Consider the following 15,943-nt stretch of genomic DNA (forward strand, 5'->3'; position numbering starts at 1 on the left):
AAATACGACCATGCAGTAAGAATGTTGTTTTTGGTACATGTACACTAAACGGAACAGTGCCCCAATTTTATCATAAATTGTTCTTGATATAAATGTACAGAATCTTTCACGTTTTTCAAGGGAGGCAATTTTGGAATAAAAGGAGTTATGCTATTCTAATTGTGCATATGTCCAAATTACTATTACCTATAAATGTTCAGTCACTCCATCAAAATGTTGAATAACACATTAATATTAAATCAAGGAAGATAATTATGAGAAAATAGGTCTATGATTCATGAATCTTGTACTATGAAATCTAGTACACTTGTCATTTTTTTCCAAAGTTCATTCCAACAGGGATTTTAATAGCTGATAATTTTTATCTTTGAAAAACAGCCTGGGATGTGTTTGAGTATTGGGGATTCATGCCAAAAGCTGGGTTAAGACATTTTAGAAAATGTTTCCAAAGTCATTTATATTAATTTCAATACTTAAAATTCAGGTACTGCTAACTGCTTTTGGTGCAAATGTCCAAGTAAAGAACAACCATCTTTACAAATGTTCAACAGTCAGAACTTAAAATCTCCGAAACATGATTTGAGTGTTAATCCTAAACTTTAGAACCCCTGTTTTATCAAAGTGTAACCTTTCCTGCCATGACTTGTTAAGTCATGATAATCATGAGCATGCAGCGATCTATAACTCTACACCATATAGCCATCTGAGTGTCGTTTCAAACAATTAATAATTAAGATCCTAGCATTTTTTATGGAGGTTTAAACTCTAAAAAACTAACCAATCTGTGCGGCGTGTCCGCGGCGGGCAAGATTCTTCTGTCTAACAGCCTCCTTGATCCGGTCAACCTCGTGCTGGTACCTGCAATAAGTCGGATTTCATGCAGGTAAAGATTTGAATACTAGAGATTGCACTCATTGGCTTAAAGTTATCAATGATACCCATTTTTTTTTTTAATAAAAATAAATTTCATTATTTCTCTAGCAAATATTTATATTGTTTAGGTTGATACAAGAAACATTTTCAAAAGCAGCTGCTGGTTGCTATGCTATAAGTTCAGTTATATCTGGACTTTTATCAGAAATCTCATACATAATTGTGAGACACTTTTCTTTGAACAGCACCTTACAATGACTGACATGATCTTATTTTAGGTTATAAATAATGCTTCCAAGAAATATTATAATTCTTCACTCAAATGAATTACCAGATTCATAAATGCATACTAAGTTTTTTGTTTTATTTGAACTGTATTGTGAGGACAGTTTATGAGCTTGTGTAAATTACTCTTGAGTAGAAATTCATCCTGGCCCCGATTTCTCGAAACTTCTTAAGCTAAACAGGCTTAAGTCGCTTATTCCAATTAGCCATAATACATACTAATAATGGATTTTGATTAATGAAAATTGGTTTCTTCTAATTAGCGTACAGATTTTTCTTATATAATTTCTAAAATCTCTTAAAGAAGTAAAGAGGGTAGAGAGGCCAAGACTTCACCACTGGTGGGACTCAAACCCAACAGCACAAGGGAGAGACGCGGACACATATTCCACTACACAAATCAAACCCTTTATTAAATAACCCTATTGTCAGTCGTGCAAGGATATAAATACAGTTGAAACCCGTTGGATCGATATTGCTTGGCCTAATGTCCCTGTTGACTCAAACTAGATGTAAAGGACCGATTTTGTTTTACTCTGTTTAAGCATTTCCGCTTGGCTTGAAATTCACAAGGCTCAAAGTATTTTGGCCGGTCCCTGGGATATCCAGCCAACAGGTTTTGACTGTAGGGAAGTATAATTTAACCGTTCAGATTATATCTCCTGGAAAAGAATGATATTTAGGAAAACTGTGATAGAAATATATATTAAGGGTTTATATTATCTACATGTATGTGCAAACTTGCTTGGGTTTCATTGGAAATTTCATTATACTATATATGCTGCTTTGCCTGTGCAATGCACGATGTGACGTGTTCAAAGATTTATTACCTCTGTTTCGAGCTAGAATCTAAGCTCTCGTAAGATGCAAGCCTATTACACAATTGGTAAAAATAATTAAATATTCATTCAAGTCTTCATTACCTTTTGAGTTTATTTTTGATACTAAATGTTCTTCATCTGTTTAAAATTCTGCTCAAAATCCAAAATAAAATATATAAAACAAAAGATCTAACAGTTATGTCCTAATTAATTCAACCGCATTTACAATTTCAACGAAATGATGTTTTTTGTTCTGTTTTTAAAGCTTTAGCCTGACAGGTCAGATAAACCTAGTCATCACCAAAAAAAAGAAAGAAAATCATGTAAAATGTATGCAAATCATTTCCTAATTTGACAGCTGTTCTGTGTGTTATATAACACATTTCTGCAACATCATACAAGCAAAAAAAGGTTGTCAAACCGTACACACTCCAAGTGCCACTTTGTCAGAAACATGTGGAAGATTGAGTGTTGAAATGCATTGAAAAATGGTTGCACAAAGTTTTATGAAAGTTGAGACAAACATGACAAGGTGACTGTGACCTTGACTTTTGATCAACTTTCAACTCGCTCCATTTTGCAAATTTCCACTGTCTCTAAGTAAACCCATTCAGGAGTACTTGTGGGACAAAGTTTTCTCCAAGACTGTTGAATGTGACCTTGACCTTTGTCATAGATGTGACTCACCTGACAACTGAAAGGCTGAAACTCTTTTGGCAATGGGTTTGTGGGGCGCTTTAGACCCTTTTTCAGAGAGCATAAAAATTGAAAATATTCCGACAAATCTAAAGATAACTAAATTAAAAACATGCAAAGAATCTCTATGACTGAAGAAAGAGCAACTTTGTAAAGAAAATGTACACTTAAACATGTGCCAAGTGGAATGTAGCCTTGCCTTATTGTTTATCTAAAGTTGTTTGAAACCCAAAGCACCCAATAAGAACCTTCAGTGCAGTTTCAATGGTCTGGCAGAAGTAAGCAATTCATTCAGGCTCAATATAAAATTGACAGTAAATTATTTGCCTCCTTTTTCAACCAAAGTTATTCATTGTTGTATTCATACCTCTTTCTGTCGCTCATTGCCTCTTCTTGGTTTCCTTCAGCAGTTTCAAGTACCTTAACTCTTGTCTTATTTGAAAGATTATATTCCTCTGAATGTAAAATAACAGTAAACTAAGTTATCTGCCTCCATTTTTTAACAGGAGATAACTCAGTGTAGTATCCATACCTCTTTCTGTCCCTCATTGCTCCCTCCTTGGCGTCCTTCAAGGCAGTTTCAAGGGCCTTAACTCTTGTCTTATTTGAAAGATTATATTCCACTGAATGTAAAATAACAGTAAACTAAGTTAAATGCCTCCATTTTTTAACAGGAGATAACTCAGTGTAGTATCCATACCTCTTTCTGTCCCTCATTGCTCCCTCCTTGGCGTCCTTCAAGGCAGTTTCAAGGGCCTTTACTCTGTCCATTGTGGCTCGTAGACGTTTCTCCAACTTGGGCAGTTCACAGCGAAGATCAGCATTGTCACGCACCAACTGTGAAAAGGGAAATATAGGAATTATTTTTTTCCACCCTTTTTTGTTAGTAAAATTGTATCTAACTTTAGATATTATTTTCAAACTGAAAAAAGGTGCCAGTTTGTCAGGGTACGTAAACATGAAAATAAACTTTTACACGCATCAAAATACCAAAATGTATTTCAAAAAGAAGAATAAAAATTATCACAAAATACGATAGTCAGAAAAAAATTATCCAGTACAAAAACAAAACTACTGTTGGGTACTCAAGATTAGGGTAGGTTGAAAACTGGAAACATTTCTTTTTGCAACAACAAAAAATTGTTCTACTAAAACTTCTTTGCTAGAATAAGAACAAATCAGGGCCAGTTGTTTTATCGGCCCTTGTACTTTGAATGAATGCTAAAACAATTGTTATTTATTTGACTATTAACAAACTCAGTCAGAGAGAGATTTTAACCTGGCCAAGAGTATAAATATAGCATTGGATCTACTTAATAAATAACCTCTCAAGTTCAACCTTGAAATACTACTTTTTATGTGCATAAATTACAATAATGTATATAAAGACAAGTTATATACTGTTTGCCTTGACATAGGTTATATAAATTGTAATATTCAATGCATCCTGTCAACCTTACCCTTTTATAGCAAGTCATTACCATAGATGAATTTCAAATATAACTTGGCAACCTTAAGGGACTTACTTGTTTAACTCTGCATGTTTACATAGAAATCAATTTACTGGAAACTTAGGCTATGGGAGACAACTCAATCGAACTGAATCGAAACAATACACCCAAATTTATAGCAGAGATTCTAGCCATCAGAATGCTGGATTGATAGTAGTTAATACCTAGTTTTATTTTTATTTTCTTTAAGCTTGATTAAGTTGATAAGCTGATAGCTTTTAGAATCACACTGGAGGCCATTTAATGGGTAGACAACAGAACTGATGCTATTTTCAGAGACACTGAGAAGGCATCCCTTGTTGGGGCCATGAGCAGAGATATCAAATAGACTACATCTAATGGACAAACTTGCCCATCATGAATACAAGATAGTTCTGTCAAGTCAGTGCAAACATTTAAGCGACAATGTTTTCGTAAATCCTAATTAGAGGAGAACTGCTCATGTTCAATTAAATAAGGGCATTATTTGACATAAGTTTAGACCAGGGTTCTGGACCTTACTATTCATGTGTATATTTTCTCTAGTAACATACCGTATTTTCCCGACTATAAGGCGATCCGCTTATAAGACGACCCCCCTACTTTGCCCATGAAATCTGGTGTTTTTGTCTTGACTCGTTTATAAGACGGGGTAGATTTTTAAAGCAAATCCAGCACTTGAAATTCTCCGAGTCTGTGATAATGTTCGAGCTTAACAGTCAAATATCAACTAAATTTGTTCATTTGCTTGGGATTATTGATTTTATTTTCCGATGGTATGGTATGTTTGAACCAGCCTAGACGCAATTTTGGGATTTAAGTGGGTTCATACGATATTTGATTGACCTATTTAAATACAAACCATTGCAGTGCATCTTTGATCTTTACACAGCTCGTGCTGTGACGTCATAAATTGTACTGTTTGATCTGAGGCCGACAAACAGAACAAATTCCATTACATGTGTTAATGAGTTATATTTTATAAGTGTTTGTTTGGATTGCAGTTGATGTGACTTAAATTTTGAGTAATAAATAACCATTGATGATTGCGGATAAATTAATGTAACGATTAATGAAATATGTACTGAAATCTGCTTGTTACATGCATGTGCATGATATATGCAAAGCCTTATAGTAAGGAAAAAGTAAGTTTTATTTACGACATAGAAAAAATAACAATGCATTTTTAAAAAAAAAAAGATTGTCAAAATATTTTTATTTTAAAGGTAACAAAATATGTCTCCTGTGAAAAACAACATGTTTGGACTGATAACATGTGTTATATTAGTGTTCATCGTAGCCAAACAAAGCAGATCTATGGTCGTCTTAATCCGATGGGTGTGATCGTGTCACTTTTATTGGGGTGTCATCCACAGACAATAAATCAGTCAGTTGAATACCTTATGTTGAATATTCCTGATTATGACTCTATTCTTTATGAAATTCTTATAGACTCGCCTATAAGACGGGCCCCCTATTTTAAGGTTCAAAATCAGGACACAATTTCCCCGTCTTATAGTCGATAAAATACGGTATGTACCAAAATGCATTTGAATATCTTAATTTATTTTACTAATGGCTAAGATCGGGTTTGCATGGCGAGGCCACTGACAATGATGCAACAGTTGACAACAATGCTGACTGTTCTTTGTAAAACAGACAAGCTGAAAATATTTTTCAAATGAAGATACCCAGTTTATAACCATATTGGATGAGAGGCCCATTTGTTGCCTGTTCAAACCTCAAATACTTTCCAAACTATGGTGAGCATATGATTATAATTTCTTACTTCAGGGGCCGGTTTCATTATAGGACCTTAATCAGAACTTCAATCATCTGTATAAATGTCACAGATGGTAACAAGTTTTTTTTTTTTAATCATTCAACTTTAAATTCATTTTTAATACTGACTAAATTTCAGTCAAAATTATCTAGCAAAATAAAAAAAATATGACATAGAGTTCATTTCAATTTACGACTTAGATCGACTAAGATCTTTATTGAATTGGGCTACAATGGAGCAAAACTACTTACAGTATATGGAGAGCACTGGGATGCAGAACTTCTTACATCTTCTGTTCAGTATATGTTGTGATATAAGATGTTATTGATTTGAATAAACTGTTCAAACTTGTGCAAGGGGGAGATAATTATTCATTCCTACCTGTTTGTGGACCTTGGTGAGTTGTTCCAGGTTGTTTTCCAGGAAGCTGATCTTCTGTTTCTGGGCGGCACTGCCTCCCACATCTTCCTCATCATCCTCCTCTCCCTTCTTGGAGGTCTGAAAGGCAGATAATTCTTGTTGAATATTGAATGAAAGGGACTTAATTCAGGTTGGTTTCATGGGTGAAAGGGCCTAAATTCAGGTTGGTTTCATGGTTAAAAGTGACTTAATTCATGTTGGTTTCATGGGTAAAAGGGACTTAATTCAGGTTGGTTTCATGGTTGAAACAAGAGCTGTCACAGTATGTGACGAATGCCCCCGAATGTGACATTGACCTATGAACAAGGTCAGTACATGAAAAGTTAAAGATCAAACAAATACAAATGGCAAGTTATTTTAAATCACCTCTGAACATAAAAAAATACCACCCATACTTGACAACCTACATTCTTATGTCCTTATATTCAGCATTCCATTGTGAATAAACACAAAGTGTATCTTTCACCTTAGAGGTAGGGACATGGGTCTTGCATGTGACACGTCGTCTTGGTATGTCGAACACATGTGGCAAGTAATTTTAAAATCTGTCCATACAAGAAAAAGTTACAGCCCGGATATAACAACCAATACTCTGTATCTTTATATGCAGCACTCCATAATGAATAAACACCTAAGTGTGACCTTGACCTTAGAGGTAGGGACACGGTTCTTGCACGCTACACGTCGTCTTGGTATGTCGAACACATGTGGCAAGTTATTTTAAATTCTGTCCATTCAAGGGAAAGTTACAGCCCGGACACGACAACATATACTCTATGTCCTTATATGCAGCATTCCATTGTGAATAAACACAAAGTGTGACCTTGACCTTAGAGGTAGGGACACGGATCTTGCACGCGACACGTTGTCCTGGTATGTCAAACACATGTGGCAAGTTATTTTAAAATCTGTCCATACAAGGGAAAGTTACAGCCCGGACACGACAACCTATACTCTATGTCCTTAGGTGTTTATTCCCAATGGAATGCTGCATATAAGTGTGACCTTGACCTTAGAGGTAGGGACACGGTTCTTGAACCCCACACATCGTCTTGGTAATTCAAACACATGTGCCAAGTTATTTTATAATCTGTCCATACAAGGGAAAGTTACAGCCCGGACACGACAACCTTTACTCTATGTCCTTATATGCAGCATTCCATTGTGAATAAACACAAAGTGTGACCTTGACCTAAGAAATAGGGACACAGATCTTGCACGCGACACGTCGTCTTGGTATGCCGAACACATGTGGCAAGTTATTTTAAAATCTGTCCATACAAGGAAAAGTTACAGCCCGGACACGACAATTTATACTCTATGTCATTATATGCAGCATTCCATTGTGAATAAACACCTAAGTGTGACCTTGACCTTAGAGGTAGGGACACGGTTCTTGCACGCGACACGTCGTCTTGGTATGTCGAACATATGTGGCAAGTTATTTTAAAATCTGTCCATACAAGGGAAAGTTACAGCCTAGACACGACAACCTATACTCTATGTCCTTATATGCAGCATTCTATTGTGAATAAACACAAAGTGTGACCTTGACCTAAGAGGTAGGGACACGGGTCTTGCACGCGACACGTCTTCTTGATATGCCGAACACATGTGGCAAGTTATTTTAAAATCTGTCCATACAAGGGAAAGTTACAGCCCGGACACGACAACCTATACTCTAAATCCTTATATGCAGCATTCCATTGTGAATAAACACCTAAGTGTGACCTTGACCTTAGAGGTAGGGACACGGTTCTTGCACGCGACACGTCGTCTTGGTATGCTGAACACATGTGGCAAGTTATTTTAAAATCTGTCCATACAAGGGAAAGTTACAGCCTGGACACGACAACCTATACTCTATGTCCTTATATGCAGCATTCCATTGGGAATAAACACCTAAGTGTGACCTTGACCTCAGAGGTAGGGACACGGTTCTTGCACGCGACACATCGTCTTGGTATGCCAAACACATGTGGCAAGTTATTTTAAAATCTGTCCATAAAATTCTGAGTTATTGAGTCGGACGGACGGTGCGATTTTAATATGCCCACCTTCGGGGGCATAAAAAATCAGGTTGGTTTCATGGGTGAAAAGGACATAATTCAATCTGATTTTCCATTTCTAGACGGCACTGCTTCCCACATAATCCTACACATCTGGAAAGTACATAATTAATGTTGATTGTATGCATGAAAGGGATTTTTTCGTGAATGAATTCAAATGTGTAAAGAGGTTATTCACTGTGGGTTTTATGTATGAATGGGATATTGACTCTACAATTAAATTCAGATCTCAAAGGCAGATCATTTTATTTTAAAGTTAATATCATTCCTTTAAGTTATTTTTTTCATGTCAATTTCATATCTTAAAGGAACATAATTTGCAGTTGATTTCTTCTGCTAAAGGGATGTATTTCATGTGAAGTGCACTTCTGTAAGGTCGCCAATTTGTGGATAGTGCTATACACTAGCGTACATATAGGAACTAGGGTAGCTCTAACCAGGAGTAAATCATGTCTGTTCACTATGTAACATGATTCAACAAGTCATTTTCTGTCAATGTAATCAATGATACTTGGTCTCAATTTACCCTTCTTCCTATAAACACAGGTTTTTAATTTGAAATTATTTTGGTAAAATAATAAAGCAATTAAAACACTAACAAATATGACGACCCCCCATATGAATAATAGCCCCTTGGTATTGCAAAACTCTAACAAACTGTACCTACTGTTAAGTATGGTTATTTGCTAAAGTGGAGCATTGATTGTGTCTTGTTCTTGAATGAGGATCATCTACTTAAGTCCCTTAAAAAAGTTTTAAACAGTAAAAAAGTACTTAAAGACTTTATTTAGTTTATTAACAGTCATTGCATTTGATTTATTAAACACTAAACATTATTAAAAATAAATCATTGTGTGAAATTATTCTTAGCAAATATTTGACGAACATTTATTGAACATTAGCGTTATTTATGAACTTGAAATGAAACTTCATTATTCAAATGATGAACATTTATTTCGTGCTTTGTGGTTTTGAGCTAAGCATAGAAGTGATACACACATACCGTCACATATACAATAATAACAAGATGAGCACCGTTCTGTCAGGAATTATGGACAATTGAATAAAATATGCATGGACCAAAATGCCAGCTGATTTGAACTGATGACCTCAAACTCAATAGAGGTCATCAAAGGTCATGCCCAACCTCCATGTCAATTTTGAGGTACATCAGTGCAGGCATTGTTCAAGTTGTCTCTCAAACAAATATTTTGCATTCAAGTTCATTTTGACCTTGACCTTTGGACCTTATGACCCCAAAGTCATCTACTGGTCACACCCAACCTCCATGTTTGAGGACAATAGGTCTATGCATTGTCTAGTCATCACTCGGACAAGCTTTTCACATTAAAGGTCATTGTGGCCTTGACTTTTGACCTGATGACCTCAAAATCAATAGCGGTCATCTACTGGTCACACATACAACCTGATTGTCAAGTTTGAAGGCCATGGGTGCAAGCATCGTTATCAAATTATCACTTAGACTAGCTTTTGTGTACAAGGTCACTGACCCGATGACCTCAAAATCAATAGGGGTCACTACTGGTCACACCCAACCTCCAAGTTCAAGTTCGAGGACCATAGGTCTGGGCAATGTTAAGTAACCACTTCGACTAGCTTTGGTCTTATGACCTATGGATAGACTGATATCCCAGCCCACATGAGCAAAGCAATATACCCACTCTACTTTAAAGGGGGACATAATTATTCATGATTCCAGTTTTACATAAAGACATTCATAAGCCTTTTTTGATCGTACAAGACTTGCTTATTCATGATCTTCAAGTAGTTCAGTATTCCGGGCTTTTCAAGCTTATTTAGTCAGAATAATCAAAGATTTACATACAATTAGGAACAAACAAAACTATAACATCATATTCTTGTGTGATTTTTTTAATTTAAGGGAAAAAACGGCTAAAAATTAAGAAAACTGTTCTTTTCAAATATGCCAAAATTTCCCCTATGATAATGATTGTGAAAAAGCCCCAGTACTTCAATAACCACAATTTTGTAACAAGGTTGGTCAACTTGTCTAGTAGTCCAAGAAATTATGAACTAATACTCTTCTTATGAGCCATTTTCTAACATGTCAGCAGAAATAAACATCATTAATTTACAAGCATATTCCACCAACACCAACTTACCTTTCTGACCCTGTTCTGCAGGTCTTGAACAAACAATTTCTTCAGGTTATGCAATGTCTGCAGCTCCTTGGCCTGGAAATGCAAAACATTTACAGTAAGACTTTTGGTTGCAAAATAATGCAAAAGAAAATCTTTTATCTCCAAGATATTCATATCCATTATATAGAAAATTGAAACAGTCCTTAGATCTCGGCACCAATAACATAATCAAAGTGCATGCTATTCTTTCCCACTAATTTGACATCATCCTTCCCCCAGGTTGTCATATGTTTGCAAGCCATTGACAATAATGCTCAATTTGGAAGCCAGGTGACCCCAGGTAATTTTGGAATTATTTGAAATTTACTTATCACAAATATGTATTTATTGTTCAATGAATGACAAGACAGATAAATTGATAGGAGTTTTTGTTCTTTGTTTCAAATCAAATGAGAGGTGAAATGTCCACCACCCTAACCTGCTGCCCCCGCTTACCCTAACTGCCAAAATTTGTGAAATGCAATCTTTCAAGGCCAAAAAATCTTGTTTGTGTAATATTGTTCTTTATTATTTAACATATTCTTTCTCCACACTTACAGCCCATCCAAATGATACCAATACTATCGTGTCACAAGGCCCCAATACTATCATGTCACAAGGCCCCAATACTATCGTGTCACAAGGCCCCAATACTATCGTGTCACAAGGCCCCAATTTCTCGAAAGTTATTAAGCTTAACAAGCTTAAGAAGCTTACTTAATGAAACCAATTTTTACTTATCTTGATTTTACTAATTAAAAATTAGCATTAGTAATTATCATAAAATGATTTCTGTTAAAATTCTAGTCTTAAAAATGTAAAAAATACACCAATATACCAATTTAAAACAAAAATAGTGAGCTAAGCTTAAGCCTGTTTCAAAGAACTTAAGATGTTTCGGGAAAATAGCGGCCAGGCATCAAAATTTCACATAATCGTACACAGGTTATCTTAATGACGGCAATGTATTGCACCACTTGGGAAAATATAAATTTCCGTTTACACTTATAAAGAACATCTCCCATTGAATTAAACTATAATTCTCTACAAAACTGTTAGAAGTCATTAAATATCTACCCCAACAGACTGTGGTATATGGAATACATTTTTATTTCTTCCAATCATGAAATCCAAAAACATCTGGTCAAAGTCATAATCAGATGACATACCACAGTCTCCTCCAGGCCCATAAGGTCCTGTCGGCCTTGTTCACGTCTGTCGCGCTGTAAGGACAGCTCAGCAAGACGCGATGATTTATCGCTTTCTTCCTGCTTGAGTTTGTCATAGTCTGACTGCAGTTTCTCAAGGGCTAAGGTCAACTTCTGGTTTGTGCTGTAAATAGAGAAGTTTGGTTACTTATGGTACAAAGCAATCGATTGATCCATTGGCAGTGGGTCAGTCACTACCAGGGGTATGATTTCTCACTTTCGTCCTGCTTCAGGTAGTCACTTCTAAAGGGCCAGGGTAAGCTTCTTGCTTGTGATGTAGCTTATATATAGTTTCAGAGCCTGTTCAAACATCAAGAATATGAAGTCATTTGCAGAAATGGTCCCATAGAGGAAAACATGATGTTTTCATTTTTGTAAGAATTTGCCATCATAAGGAGACAATCATAGCTATTACATCCATGTTTGTTTAGTTATTCTAAATCTTGGTTAACAGCTGTTTTTGTTTTAACTTTAATTCCTAAACAGGATTATTTTCGAAGATGTCGTCACATACAACATGTTTTAGAACTGCTTTCACCTCCAACAGTGTTTGTTTCAAACTCAATTGACTCTAATTATACGGCTTGTTTTAAAATAAAAAAACACAAACAAAATGTTTCTAATTAAATACCTACTCCTTCAGTCGGTACCAAAAGCCCTGTTTGGTTGCTATTTCATCCCTCAGTGAGGATAAGTGCTTTGAGTGGTTAACTACGTGTGCCCCCATCTGGGCCTCAGGGGCTTGTTCTAAATTATTTTTTTAGACAAACAAAATGTTTCTAATTAATTTCTTACTCTTTCAGTTGGTCCACAAGGCCCTGCTTGGTGGCTATTTCGTCCCTCAGTGAGGATAACTGCTTGGAGTGCTGTTCTCTGTGGACCTCCATCTGGGCCTCGAGGGCTTGTTTCATGTCCATGGACGTCTGTAGCTCCTCCTTCGCCGACACATGCACTTGCTCTGTGGAAGAAAATGAGACGCTAGATATAATGGGAAAAAAAATAAAAATTAAGACTTCGAATAAGACTAAAATAAACTAAAGAAGTTGAAAATTGGATTAAAAGAATTTAATATTTATTATGGCTCTTTGAGAAAGTTTTTACAAATACCTCCATGAGGCCTAAAAAAATTACATTTGGTTCCCGACCCTACCTACGAAATAGGCGCCAACCCTACAAGGGAGTTTCAAATCTTGAAAGCTTTATACAGAAGATTACATTAACACCATTTTCCAATAAAGACAATAACGTGCTAAGACTAATTAAAAAAAGAAGCCTACCTACCCTACCCATTTTTGAAAAGGATGTTACCCTATCCAAACAAATTTTTTTGGCCTGAAAAACTAACAGATCTTCCATCATACACATTCTCTGACATTCTGACCACTACAACAGAGAGTAAAGAGTACAATTTAAGTAAATTAAGGATTACCAAGTGTATGTGTCTCACTTATTGGTATTAACAACCTACCAGCAGCTGCTGCAGCCACAACTCTCTCATTCAGCATATCCATATTTTCTTCAAGCTGTCTCTTCTTAGCATCCACATCCTGGATGGTTTCTTGGAGGGACTTCATCTTAGCCTCGTGCTGAAAGTGGGCAGAAAGTGCTCAAAATAATGGTTGAATGTAACCTTGAAAACCATGTATTCAGCAATTTATTTTGAAATCATCTTTTTGAATGCATTCCTTAATCTCACATATTTCAGAACCATGCATTCAGAGAAGCTGAGAATCCCAAGCATAGTTTTATTTGTACAGTTATTTGAAAAGAGTGTGTTGGATGATCCACATGTTAAGAATTTTGAACCCTCAGAAAATAATGTTGAGTATTGAACTCCAGATGTGCAGCGAAATAAATCACTGTGTATCAAATCCCAATTTTCTTCAAGCAGTCCCTTCTTTGCTTCCATACCATGTTTGATTTCTTTGAGAGAATTCATTCTTGCTTCACAAAAGAAGATTGTGCATAAAAAGTCTTATGTAACCTTCATAACAATATATTATTTTCCAATATCTTCAAGCAGTCTGTTCTTTGCTTTGATATCATTAGTGATTTCTTTGAGAGAATTCTTCTTTGACTCATAAGAAAAGAATGTGGGTTACTTCGGGGTTTTTGTTTAATAGCCAACAACGACAATAATTTCACAATACCTCTACTTTTTCGCTTGAAACTCACCTGCTGGATAACCAGCCGGCATTCATCAAGTTCTTTTTCGGCAGTTGAGAGCTTGCTATTGACATCAGCCTGGGTTGACTCAAGAGCCTGTGCCCGCATGACGAGCGTTTTCACCTCGGACTTCATCTTGCTGATGTAAAGACGAGCCACGGTGAATTCCTCCTCAATCTTGTCACTGTTGCCCGTTACCATCTGTGAGGAATAAAGATACATGTAGCACTGTTTGACATTTTACGAGACGAAACGAAAGTAGTAATAATCTATTAAATACAGATATCGAAGCATACATGTATTTAGTGTTGGGAAGTGGTTCCTATTTTACTATCGATAATCGGTTCCACTCAAGTAACCGATTATCGATAGTACAAACATTTTTTTAAAATACTAGAAATTGTAGTTTTATTCATGTACAGTATTAAACTCTTACCGGTAATCATTATATGCATATACGTTATGTCTATGATTAAAGTTATTAAGTGTTGTTGTATAAAAAATAGTTTATTTTCTTGCTCATTGTGGCTTTCATCAGCCATTTTGTTAAAAATAACATCTGAACACTTACTAATTTTTTTTATAATTTTTTTTTCCGATGATCAATTTTAACCAAATATAATTGATTGTCGCAGATTTCAGGCCGAACCAACCAATTTTTGATTATAATGGATCATCTGAACACTAAATGTATTATTAGAATTCTTCAATACGTCATGAAAAGATATCAGGGCTGGTAAGGTTTTGACTAGCAATTTTCCCGGACCAAACTATCAGTGTTCATAGGAGCTTAATAGGTCATCTATGAGCATAATAAATAATGTTGGCCTGGGAAATACAATTCAATTAATAGTGCCAATAAAGATTTGTTGAAGTATTTGATTTTACCAGAAAGTAAGAAACTGCCTTAGCCTAATTCCCTTCTTTCTGCTATTTTTACAAATTGTTTCACAGCCCTAAATCTCAGGTTCCAAATTTCCCTGACTTTTGCTCAATTCCAAAATTTCCCTGAACAAATTATAAATTCCCTGAATTCCTAGGTTCTTTTTTCCCTGACTTTTCCCTAACCTTGGAAACCCTGTTGATAAGAGTCATGGGACGTGCTCCACATGTGGATATTGTCATATTGAACATGTATACCAAGTTCCATGTTAATATCTCTCAGGTAATTGCCACAGTTGATGCTTCAAACGCTTAAAACAATAATGCTTTGACAATGCCTTATTTTTTCATTGAAAAACAGACAAGCTAAAAAATATCATCTAAATTTTTGAATATCGTATAAAATTTGAATGAAGGCTGTATTTACTGTCTATTCCATCTATCAAAACAGAGACTGTGCATGAGACATATGTTTGGCGAAAATTAATGAGTATGATTATATACTGTTGTTCACTCTCTGTTGTGTTGATGGGAAGACAAATCGTTCATATATAAATACAACATTGTGAACCTACCTTTGTCTCAGCAGAGTTTCCGCCCACGATGGTGCCGATATCACTGAGGTCTCTAAGCAGAGACATCATCATATCGGTAATCCTCTTACGCTGGTGAAGGGAGGAATCCTTGGTAGTGTCCAGCTCTGACTGTAGACTGTTCAACAGGTTCTAGAGGGAAATAACAATATTTAATCACTAACAAAACAATTCACGGAATACAAATTTCAATTTCAGAGATTCAAGACCTACCGTATTTCAGCAAGTGATCTATTGAATAAAGGATATTCCATAAGTGGTCATTCAATACAAAACATATTAAAGGACTTAATAAATTTTGTATTGAATGACCACAAATGTAATATCATCTTTACATCCTAAATACATAAAATATCTCTATACAGTAGAAATGTTCATTAATGACATCACAATAAAAGTTAATACACTAATTACAGATGAATAATCTATGATGTTGATTTCATTATGGCAATGTGAGAATGATACAGGGTTCGAATTTAGACTCGCATACTCACA

At 35.6% G+C, this 15,943-nt stretch overlaps 1 protein-coding gene across 2 annotated transcripts in view; it reads right to left on the reverse strand.

Annotated features, from left to right (window-relative positions):
* LOC128228495 (kinesin heavy chain-like) overlaps nucleotides 1–15,943 on the reverse strand; it is a 56,747-nt gene that overhangs the window by 21,358 nt on the left and 19,446 nt on the right. For both annotated transcript variants that reach the window (XM_052939847.1, XM_052939838.1), the window contains 9 exons: nucleotides 15,431–15,580; nucleotides 13,983–14,174; nucleotides 13,276–13,393; nucleotides 12,603–12,765; nucleotides 11,769–11,931; nucleotides 10,582–10,653; nucleotides 6,330–6,446; nucleotides 3,376–3,512; nucleotides 779–858 (listed from right to left, as the gene is read on the reverse strand). In XM_052939847.1, coding sequence (XP_052795807.1) covers nucleotides 779–858; nucleotides 3,376–3,512; nucleotides 6,330–6,446; nucleotides 10,582–10,653; nucleotides 11,769–11,931; nucleotides 12,603–12,765; nucleotides 13,276–13,393; nucleotides 13,983–14,174; nucleotides 15,431–15,580 — 1,192 coding nt within the window. The remainder of the gene's footprint in view (nucleotides 1–778; nucleotides 859–3,375; nucleotides 3,513–6,329; nucleotides 6,447–10,581; nucleotides 10,654–11,768; nucleotides 11,932–12,602; nucleotides 12,766–13,275; nucleotides 13,394–13,982; nucleotides 14,175–15,430; nucleotides 15,581–15,943) is intronic.

The sequence above is a fragment of the Mya arenaria genome, chromosome 1 (genome assembly GCF_026914265.1).
Source record: "Mya arenaria isolate MELC-2E11 chromosome 1, ASM2691426v1".
Taxonomy (NCBI): Eukaryota; Metazoa; Mollusca; class Bivalvia; order Myida; family Myidae; genus Mya; species Mya arenaria.